The sequence below is a fragment of the Amphibalanus amphitrite genome, unplaced genomic scaffold, assembly GCF_019059575.1.
Source record: "Amphibalanus amphitrite isolate SeventyFive unplaced genomic scaffold, NRLGWU_Aamphi_draft 001820F_arrow, whole genome shotgun sequence".
In the NCBI taxonomy this organism is placed as follows: Eukaryota; Metazoa; Arthropoda; class Thecostraca; order Balanomorpha; family Balanidae; genus Amphibalanus; species Amphibalanus amphitrite.
In genome coordinates, this window is record NW_024883313.1 from 27346 (window position 1) to 38445 (window position 11100).

The following is an 11100-nucleotide window of genomic DNA, read 5'->3' on the forward strand; positions in this document are numbered from 1 at the left end:
GGTAGACATCTTTTTGCCAGCAAGTTGAGTTTTGTCTCGATTAGAACGAGGTGTTCCATCTGGTCCTGTTAGGATGAGTAGCTGCACACTAATGTAACCACTAGTAGCTGTTCTGTCAACCAGCTAAATGTACTGGCTTTCTCGACTAACATAAACTTACACACCAATCTAGAATACTACTCAAATAAAATCACTAACATAACGCTAATTTCATACTCGCTTTTGCACATTGCATTAGAGATAACTTCATCACGTGCCCAACCGCGGTACCGTATATATATTCACTGAATAACCTGTATCCCTCTCCTTTCACTCTCCGTTTCATTTCCAGCATGACGACGTGGACCCGATGATGCGCAACAACATGATGTTGACGCTGGAGGACGCCGTGGACCAGCTGCGGATGGGAGGCGGAGCCGGAGGAGCCGGGGGTCCGGGCGGGCCCGCAGGGGACTGGCGCACACCGGACCACCCGCCCTTCGAGCCGGCCGGCTTCTCGCAGATGCCGCCGCCGCACGCGCCCTATGGTGGTGTACAGCTGCCCGCTGCTGGGGTGAGTAGAGAGGGGAGGAGGGCGGATGGGTGATGAGAGCAAGGGACGATGAAAGGGCGATAGATAATGAGGCGAGAGAACAAAATCATGTTTTTAAGAGATAATGAAAGTGGGAGGAAATGCCTGGGTGGCTTTTGCTCTGAGGAAGGTCATTGTTATTTTGCTTGTTGAAAAGTTTTACTACGGATCAAGTGTGATAATTACTGGTTGTTGGAGAGTAACTTGGCAGTGTTGTCTTCGGTCACGTCACGAAGACTAGCTACTAATCTGTGTCTGCGTTTTTCCTGTAGTGACGCCCCTGAAAAGTCAAACAGTCCAATAGACTTTCTCAGGCAGGGAAATTTGACTGTGCCTCTCTGACGTGACCTGACCCTTCTCCCTCCCACAGGCTCCGGCGGCCGGTAACATCAACCCGGCGGTGGTGCAGCAGCTGCTCCGGCAGCAGGCTCAGGGCGGCCAGCCGTCCCGGTTCCCGGGTCAGCCGCCGCAGCCGTCCCCACAGCAGCTGCGGCCGCTCATCAACCAGATCCAGATGGCCGTGCACGCCGGACATCTGAACCCGGCCATACTGCAGCAGCCGATGGCGCCGCAGACGCTGGTGCTGCTCAACCATCTGCTCAGTCAGATCAAGGTACGAGTGGAAGGGAAGAGACTGATGGCTGGGCCGCTGGCTGAGCTGGGCTGTGATGTGCTGTGCTGTGCTGGGCTGAGGTGGACTGGACTGGGTTGGGTTGGGTTATACAATGCTGAACTGAACTGGACTGTGTTAGGATTGGGCCGGGCTGGGCTGACCTGGGCTGTGTTAGAACAGGGCTGGGAGTTTATTGTTGAGTGAGGGAGTGTGGCCCGTAGCTGAAGTGACTATCTCATGACTCGTGTACATACAATATTTTAACGTTTGTCGTTTGCTATTGCTAACAGAGACATGCTCTGCACGTTTTGTCTTGCTCTAAACAACATAATCTTATAACTAATGTTTATGTTACTATTGTCCAGCCTGGATCGTAATGCTGATAAATGCATGATCCTCAACCTTAAGTTCGGTTAGGCGACGTGTATTCGGACACCTAACGTGTTAACCCGCACTACCTCTGGCCGTAATGGTGGGGGTGTGACCTGGTGTTGATATCTGACCTGTGTCTCGGCAGCACCTGGACCAGCTGAGTCGTCAGGTGCACCTGGCCCGCGGCCACCCCAACAACTCGCCCCACCTGCACAGTCTGCAGATGGAAATGATGAGAATAAAAAACAACATCTCCAATATACAGGTGAGAGCGGATGGAGGGAGAGAAGGAAAGAGGGGGTTTGAGAAAGAGAGAGAAAATAACAGGGAGGAGAAAGACTATCCTCTCGAATCGTTATGATGGCCCTGCTGCCTAAGGCCTACGCAGCCCTAAACCCTAGCAAACAACAGACACTCCTTTTGACTTCGAACTCTCGCTCTAATTATACTCTGTTCGTCCCACCCTCGCTTGCTTCCTAGCTCTAACATATTGTCCGTCCAGCCTTTGCTCTAACTCAGCTCTCCCAGCTCCCAGCTTTAACTCCATACTATCTCGTTACTGCAGGCCCAGATATCCAGCCAGCAGACGATGCTACTGAAGCAGCAGCAGCAGCCGCCCCCTGCGCCGGCGCCGATGGCGGCCGCGGCGGCCGGCGGCGGACAGCTCCTCTACAAGGGACCGGGCGGCGGCGGAGCGCCCGACCTGCACGGACTACCGGCTAATCTGGGAGAGTTGAGCATTCGCGACGGCGGCGTGGCGGCTGGACACATGCCGCAGAGTCGCCTGAGCCAGTGGAAACTGCCGACCGCCGATAAGGTGGGTGAGAAAAGGAGGGAAGAGAGAGGCAGATGAAATGGAATTGTGACGAGGTGATGGAAAGGCCCCTCCCACCACGCTTTATGCGCTCTATTTGGGCCTATTTGGGCCTGATATTTGAGGCGTTATAAGATGGAAAAGGCTGGGACCTGGTATGACGACTGAGTTTTTTTTTGCGTGTGACTTATTTGATGGTAGTTTTGATCATGGGTCTAAGTGGGCAAATTCCCGGCCAACGCAAACGTTTTAACAGGCAAGTGGCAAAGGGTGAACGTTATTGGATCACTCTCAGACTGAATGTATGTAACAAGCGGAGTGCCGCAAGGCTCAGTGTCTGGGCCTCCCTTGTTCTATGTGTTTGTCTGTGACATTCCCGACCTCTTACATTGTTGCATCTCCATGCCTGCCGACGTTACCAAGGTCTACAAAGTCACCAACAAGCCTGATGGTGCTAATGATTTCAAATTCATACCGTGTTGTTGCAATGCTTCCTTCTTTCAATAAAAAACGTAGCAGCATAACATTTTGTAGTGATGAATCTACTTATCCATTGGTAATTATTGCTGGATGTTCTCTGATCACTGCATATTTTTTTTGCTGAAATTTTTAGCCTTGAACAGTCAGTATGCATTTCCGATTTTTTTCTACCAATTAGTCATAATGTTTTACCCCTCTCACAGCTCCTGCGTGGTGACGAGGACTTCTCTCGCGCGCCGGGCTCCGCCAGCAAGGCGGGCGGCTCTCCGCCCATGACCCTGATGGCCGAGAGTGCCTGGTCAGCGAGCCGCGGCGGTAGGGACGGCGGGTGGCCGGACGGGTCGGCGGGCCGCGGCGGTGGCGCGCCCTCCACACCGGCGTCTGACAGACAGGACAGCAAGGACGGCTGGCCCGAGAGCGCCGGGGGAGCCGGGGGGCACAGCTACGCCGACCTGGTGCCCGAGTTTGAGCCGGGAAAACCGTGGAAGGTGAGAGCGAGGGGTATGGCGAGAGGATAAGGGAAAGTTAGAGGATATTGTAAGGGACTTTGTGAAGTATGTCAAGGAATGGTCTGATGCCGAGGGTAACTGCAATGAGATTGGAATAAATAAGCTTTTGCTGGATTTATTTTGATAGATATACGAGCAACTGGCTGTCTGATTTGTGCGTGGAACAACAGCTATTCTTCGTCATTTCTTTTCTTTTCTAGTGGTCTTGAGTGGAGTTGGAGCTTTTGGAATTTAACCCGTTTGTTTTGATGCCCGTGACAATTTCGGCATTTTAACTCTATTTCATGATATTATATTGCCAATGACTCCGGCCTTATCTAAAACCAAATTTGAAATTACCAAACATAGAGTAATCATGCTAGTTCATCACCATTACCCCTTCCCGTCCCGCCGCCCCCTCTAACGCCGTCTGTCGGTGTCGGCAGATGAAGTCCGCGGACGACGATCCTACCCTGACGCCGGGCGCTGCCGCACGCTCGCCGCTGGGACTGGCCGGAGCGGCCGGATCCAGCCAGGACCTGCTGGCCATGCAGACTGGCAAGGCGTCGCCGACCGCCACCACGGCAGACGGATTCGGCAGCTCTACCTGGAGCTTTAATCCGAACGGGTGAGATCTTCAAACGGGGAGGATGGGAAAGGGAGGGAGGGATGGCCCACTCGGTCCATCACATACTTCCTGGCTTTATTTGGACTGTGTTACTTTTATTATTATTTTTTATGCACCTTCTGTTTAGTGGCGTGTACTTTTGATGTATCTCTGCATCTTTATTGTGCTTCATTTCGGATTGCGAATCGAAAACCGGATATCTTCAGAAAGAGCCTAATAGATAAAGGAGCCGTTACTTGAAGCTCTAGACCGAATTCGATGTCTTTCGGACGACGAAGACTTTACGTCGTCCGGGAGACACAGAAATGCGGCCCTAATTACAATGCTCCCATTTGTTTTTGGTCGCATCTCGCGCCAACTCTGTGCGGGCCACTGAGTAACGGTACTCGATATTCACCCTAACCCCACCCCTTCTCCACAGCGGCAAGCCGGGCATGTCTGCCGGCGGCGGTGGTGGCGGCGCCGACTGGGGCGTCAAGTCGCGCGGTCCGCCGCCCGGCCTGAACAAAACGGGCGGCTGGGGCGGCGGCCAGGCCGGCGGAGCTCTGGGTCGGCCCGGGGGACCGTACGACCAACGCTCGGCGTTCGCGCAGGTCCAGGGCGGTAGCTACAGTGGCGGTGGAGGCGGAGGATCGGCCTGGCTACTGTTGAGGAACCTGACCGCGCAGGTGAGATGTATTTCAGGTGCTGCTACGGAGATGTAACCTGGGTGTAACCGTGGATAGCATTGCAGGCTGAGGTGTGGGCATAGCTGATGATCTTCCGGCTATGATATCAGGGTAAATGAATGGGACGTGGTGTCTTGTGTGTGTATTTTGTATGCACTATGAATTATTCTGACTTTGAGTGCGGATTATATTCTGTTTCCACTTTATACCTCTGACTTCGATACACTTTTCCCCAGTCACGACTGACGTCTCCCACTAAGGCACAGCACAGTCTACCTGATGACTATTCCACTCCGATTCTAACTCTGTCCCCTCCCACCCACAGATTGACGGCTCCACGCTGAAGACGCTGTGTATGCAGCACGGCCCGCTGTACACGTTCCACATGTATCTGAGCCAGGGCGTGGCGCTCGTCAAGTACAGCTCTCGCGAGGAGGCCGCCAAGGTATGGACGTTGGGTGACCTCCCACCGGCTGATACGCCACAGCTGCTGATACTTAGCTTTGCATAAGTATTATGATGACCGAATTCTTTTATGTCTGGCTCATTCACTAATTATGTGCGATTCTGGCAATATCATGTGGGTGTCGCTTCGTATTTTTCTTACCTCACTCTAGGAGTTATTTGTTCCGACTTCACAATTCTAAATCGTGATATCAAAAATGTCCTTTTCTTCCATTGCTCTAATCATATTTTTGCGCTCCCATATCACAATAAAAAATGATGCCACAATCAGATTACAAGCCACTCATTTTCGTTTATTGATCTTCAATTCAGTTTTATGTCAATAGTCGTCATTTTATCACCATCACCTCCCTCGTCTTCCGCAGGCCCAGGGCGCGCTCAACAACTGCGTGCTCAGTAACACCACCATCCTGGCGGAGGCCGTCTCCGACGAGGCTGCTGGTCAGGTCCTCCAGCAGCTGGGTCTTCCCGGCGGCGGCGGCGGAGGCGGTCAGCCGCCGTCCAACCCGGCCAGTTCGACCGCCAGCCAGGGCGCGGCTACCGGAGGCCAGAGTGGGTCCAAACCGCCCGCCTCGGCCGCCTGGAGTGATATGACGGACGCTATTGGTGAGTGAGGGAAGACGGGGGTGTATTACCGATGGGAGATGGAAGGGGCGCACATATTGCGGAGTGTGGAACGAATGAAGGTGACAAGCGGATTGTAGAGTATGGAATGGTACAGGAAACTGGAGATGCCTCGGGCGTTTGGTACGAAATGACAAATCCCATAAGAGATGAGGTGGAAGTTGAGTACGGCGTACTTATGGGAAAACGCCGGACACGAGGGTATACAAAAGTTATCTTAAAAAAAAAAAACTGAACACAAACTAAGAAAACAAAAGCAAAAACGAAACAAAACAAAAATGTACAACACATGGACAAAGAGTAGGCCCAGACAGGGGCTGTTGGGCTCTCCTGTATGGCTCCGAATATATGAGCAGAGTTAAATGCGTATGATGAATGGATTACAATGCTAAGTGAATAGGAAACTCCGTTCATAATACGCATTTACTTGCTCATGTATCCGGGGCCTACGATTCTACCCGGCGACGCTCAGTCGGGGTCTACTCGTATGTTTCTGTCTGTCTATCTGTCTGACTGTCCGCCTGTCTTCGTCTTTGTGTCTGCTTGTCTCCCGTACGTACTCGATATGTCTCCCCCTAACCTCCGTCTGTGTGCGCCCAGGCGGCGGCGGCGCCAGCATGGCTTGGAGCAGCAGCTCGGCCGCCGGGAACAGCTCCCTGTGGGCGGCCTCCGGAGGTCTGGAGGAGCCCGGTCGCGGGCCGTTCCTGCCAGACGGGCTGCTCTAGATGAGCTGCGGAACACCCCTGAGGACCCCCGGGACCGGTGAGGATCCCTGGGATCCGTGAGGATCCCTGTGGGTCGGAGGAACCGGGGTGTTCTCAGGGATGCAGTTCCTCGAGGGAAACTTCTGATAAATGGATTCATCTCAAAGAAGATCAAAGACAGACATGCCATGAACTTGACACGGATGACATTATCTTGACCGGAGGAGTATTAAAAAGTTGAGTGATGCCAAACGCTGATAAGGAGAACTCAAGAGCTGCGTTTGAGGTTTAACCTGGCAGCCCTAGCGGTCTGATACGCCAAACCAGGACAAACTTGAAAGAGGAGAGTCACTGTTACAAATGCGTCGAGTTGACGCGTATGTGAGTGGTTAAGCCAGCTAAGTTGATCCAGTTTGGTGCGCAGTTGCGTACTGGTGAATCTGCTGTGCTACCACCTTGCTACACGCTACTGTTGCTGCTACACGAAGCCAGATGAGCGGCCCGGCCGCGAGCTTTGCTACACGGCGGAGACGAGACGACTATAGCGTTTAAGGTATGTGTTCAGAGTAGGATTAAGTCCACCGCGTGGCCCGGCCGAAAGAGGCCGGTCTCCATAAGTTTTAGTGACGGTGGAAATCGCTCATGACCAATCAGGCTTCTCTTTCGACGCATGCGCCCTGTGATTTGATCGTGTCCGTGATTTCGATCGAGTAGTATCGGTCTGTGAGGGTTATTTTGGTCATATCAGCGCCTGGGCGCTAATGGAGCTCATCGGGCCGTCGCGGGTTCGAATCCGGCTGGTGGTAGAAGTTTTGTGGTGATGGTGCGCTCATGCGGCCTTCCGAGCGCGCTAAGGTGTCCCCGGGTGGAGTTGTAGACCCGCCCAAGTGTTAGTGCCAGTGCTTCGTCGGCAGCTTCCCGCTCCACCCCCTCCCTTTCTCCCCGCCCCCACCCCGCCTGAGCCGAGGTCCCTGAGCGAGTCCGGCGGGCCGCCGCCGCCGCCGCCGCGCGCCGGCCCCGTCGTGTGATATTAGCGTGTAAGGAGCGGCAGAGTCTGCCCGTCTTGCCCGGGACCGGCTGTGTCGTTCAAACTCTTCCGCCGGTCGACCCCACGCCAAAGACGCGGTCACCGGTGACGATAGAGGGAGAGAGCGAGTGAGAGTGCGAGAGAGCGAGTGAGTGCGGGAGTGAAGCGACCGTGTCGCGCAGAGTACAAACAAACAGTCATTCAGGGCGCGGGCGCGCCGCCAGTGCCATCTCTCGGACCAATCCGCAACTGCTGCTATAGGTGGCGCCACAAGCAGTCGGAGACGCTTTAACCGATCTTTTCTCAGGCACAGTGGGGGAGTTTCTTGCAGAATGTGGCGGTGCCGTCTGGGCCAGTGCAATAGTCAGGGCCGGGCGGCGCGAGCGGCGGGGAGGACCCGCCCCCGCCCCCGCCCCCGCCCGGGCGGCGCCGGGGCAGCGGACCTCAGTGGCTCAAGGAGCCATCTTCCTATCTAGGTTAAGTTTGGGAGGCGCGGCGGTTCGAACCCGGGAGGGAGGGGGATCGCAGGCGCCCGGCGGGTCAGACTCTGATTTGAAAACCTTGCGTTGTTGAATTTGTCTTTCTATTTAAAAGCTGTTTGGGTCTTCTGCAGGCTTTTTATCATTCAGGATCTGAAAATCCGTTTCCTTTCTTATCTGTCGCATTGTCTTTCATCGAGTTAGCTCAATCATGCTCCAAAAATGTCTTCACTTATCATTGTGTCCTATCTCTTTCTATATCTCAGCTAGGTACGTCTTTCATCTCGCTCATTGTTATTCTCAACAGTATTCGTTTCTTCATGTTCCTGCACAGTGCACACTTTTCTTCATTTCTTTAAGAGTTAACTCTTTGAAGTTCTGAGAAATCAGTAAAATCTCGTCGTCACTCGTGTTTCTTTTTCCGTATCAGAGCTTGTGTCCGCCGGGCTGCCTCGTCCGTGCGGTGTCGAACGCCGCGTCTCATCTGGGAGTTCGGCGCCGTGGCGAGCGGTGCGGGACGGCCTACTGGACGGCTCCGAGACCTCGGGTACCCCTGACCCTGACTCTAGCACCCCCCCCCCCCTCCTCCTCAGACCCGCTGCTACGTGGCGAAATACCCTGGTCCATAAACCATGCACGATCGTCTCGCTCCAGTGATTATTTAGATGTGTCGTCATCTACGTCAGCCGTCATCTACGTCTAGATGTACGTCAGCCATGGCATTTTGATCTAGCCCCAGCAGAATCTCTATGGGTTGTTGTATTATGTGCTTGTGTATGTGCTTGTCGTCCGCTCGTCTCGTTAATTTGCCTGCCGTTGGCTGGCTAAACCTTCCCCACTTCTGATTCCCTGCCATGGGCATTTGCCTAGTTCTTTTTTCCTACCATGCTACAATGGTAGCCCGTTTGTTTCTGATTCTCTGCCAATGCTTGCAGCAGAGTTCCCTCAATGGTAGAGCTCCGTGTGCCGTGCTCGCGGTAGTGTATAATCCACTGACATCGACTGCGCGGAGGATCCCTTTCTCGGGTGGCCCGAGGCTGTATTGCTGTTTTTCAGCTGAGCATCAAACAGAGCTGGCTATATATGTGTAACGAGACGCCAATTCACCGCGAAAATTATGTCCCGTGCTGATTTTATGTCGTGTGTTTTTGCCCGCTGTGTGTATGTTTGTTTGTTGGTGTGTGTTGCGCTCCGCGATGTTTGGTGACTCCGTGTAGGGAGAGTTAATGTGGTATTGGGTAGTGACCCGCGCCGTTACCGACCATTCGACCGAGCTGTGTCGTTATTCGTCAGTCGGCGGCGTGTCCTAGAGTCTTTGTAGCCACCGCGGCCTCCCCCGCTTGCCTCCCTCCAGTTTCTGTTGCCTTGCGTCGCGCGTGCGCGCGGCAGGCCTTCCTATTGGCTCAGAGTCGGAGTGCGAGTCTGTGATTGGCCGACGCGGTTAGCGTGGCTGCCTGTGATTGGTCGCATCGCCTCGAGCGAGCTTCCCGCCCAGTACAAACCCTTACTTAAGCGTGACGCCAAGTGGTGTTTTTGGAAGTAATCGAAAAGCTACAAATCTCAAAACAAAAGTATAAACGCCCAAATTCTGTTCTCCTGGCGGGAGCGGCTCGCAGGGTAGTCTCAATTGTATCCAGTGATGTGAAAAACGTGCGTTTGTGTGTGAGGGTGCGCTCCCCGCGGATACCGGTGCACGGTTTTCGATGGTGCACCCGCGGCCATTGCGCACTCAGGTGGGGTCGCGCGCCGTCCCGCCAGTTGCCATGGCAACTGCCGCGGACTGTAAGCCAAAAGCGCGCCAGCGGCTGCCGCCCTTGACCCAAACCTAGCCGTTTGTATGTGCGTCTGCGGCACTGTCGAGAGTGAGAGAATGACCTTTGTGATATGGCTTAGTCTCTGCAGGTGGCGTACTGTACGCCGGTCGTGTTACGATATGTGACGCCATGTGACGATATGTGACACTCTGTGACGGTGATCAGGGGTGCGTCGGGGGCGCGCGGTCGCGGAGGTCAGCCCGAGCTAGGTCATGTAGCTCGCAGGTCAGCTTGAGCCAGGTCATGTAGCTCGAGATCGCTTCAAAACACCGCTGGAAAACGTCTGACCGCCGCGCCGCAACCCCCCGACGCCGCTCTCTCAAATGTGAAAATGACCACAGAAAACCACTAAAAATGCTAGGTTAAGGTTTTAGACTAAGTATTGTACGCCGAGCGCGTCGCCGTAGAGATGTGTTCTTCTATGCAGGTCTAGGTGTTGGGTAGTGGTTGTACCGTCGCGTTGCTGATCTTTGTAGAGCAAGAGAGAGAGAGAGGGGAGAGCGCGAGCCGAGTGCGCGTGGCGAGTCTGGTACAAACCTGTGGTGCCTCTCCCTCTCTGCCTCCTCTATCCGCACGCGCGCCCCGTTAGGCGGGGCTCGAGTCGCCCCCGCAATACTCAGTGCGGCCGGCGCGGCAAGTTATAGTTGGCCGCGCGCTCGCTAGGTGGCACTAGTCACGCGCCGCCCTTGGTGTCGGTGCGCGTGATGGCATTCCCTCCCCGATCGGACAAGGGTGACAGATAGGGCGGTCCGTTTTTAAAGGAACGAGGTCTCTTTTTATCCGAACCGCGCCGGTATCAATATCAGTATGCATGTAATAATACACCGTTGTCGTAAGTGTTTTTGGTGTTTGCACCGTGAGGAGAATATGCGGATGAGATGCTGAAAGCCTGAAAAGACTACGTTAGCTCTGTTGAAAGATTCGAAAGTGGATGACTGGATGGCGTGGGCCTATATGGGAGATAATAGAAATGTGGGACGGGTTAGGGTATCAGTATTCGACCTACCCATGTTTGGAGCAGTAGGTATGCTGTGTTGTCAGATATGTTGAAGACATTAGATGAACTGAACAGTAAATGCGGATGCCTAAGAAAGCTGGGTTCCAATTGCCCCGTTGGACATCGGAAAAATAGCTATACTTTATCTGAGCCATGAGTGGGAACTGGCCGTCTGTTTTGCCTTTCTGCTTACAGGTGAAAGGTAATTGGTTTGTGCCCATCGAGAAAGGATGTTCGATTATATCCCAACAAAGCATATTTAGAGATTCCCCGTGCACGAGGTACAAAAGGGTCATTCTTTATGACTCTAGTTTTGCCTTCAGTCGGCCTGAACCCACCAAGTTTAGAGTCGTAAC

The 11100-nt window shown here is 53.8% G+C and overlaps 1 protein-coding gene across 1 annotated transcript in view; it reads left to right on the plus strand.

Annotated features, from left to right (window-relative positions):
* Positions 1-10586, plus strand: part of LOC122375337 (protein Gawky-like) — a 30010-nt gene extending 19424 nt beyond the window's left edge. The window contains exons 14-23 of the mRNA XM_043354659.1: positions 332-553; positions 942-1184; positions 1702-1821; positions 2122-2373; positions 3054-3338; positions 3785-3966; positions 4388-4634; positions 4960-5079; positions 5465-5705; positions 6324-10586. Coding sequence (XP_043210594.1) covers positions 332-553; positions 942-1184; positions 1702-1821; positions 2122-2373; positions 3054-3338; positions 3785-3966; positions 4388-4634; positions 4960-5079; positions 5465-5705; positions 6324-6448 — 2037 coding nt within the window. The 3' untranslated portion in view covers positions 6449-10586. The remainder of the gene's footprint in view (positions 1-331; positions 554-941; positions 1185-1701; positions 1822-2121; positions 2374-3053; positions 3339-3784; positions 3967-4387; positions 4635-4959; positions 5080-5464; positions 5706-6323) is intronic.
* Positions 10587-11100: the final 514 nt, after the last annotated feature.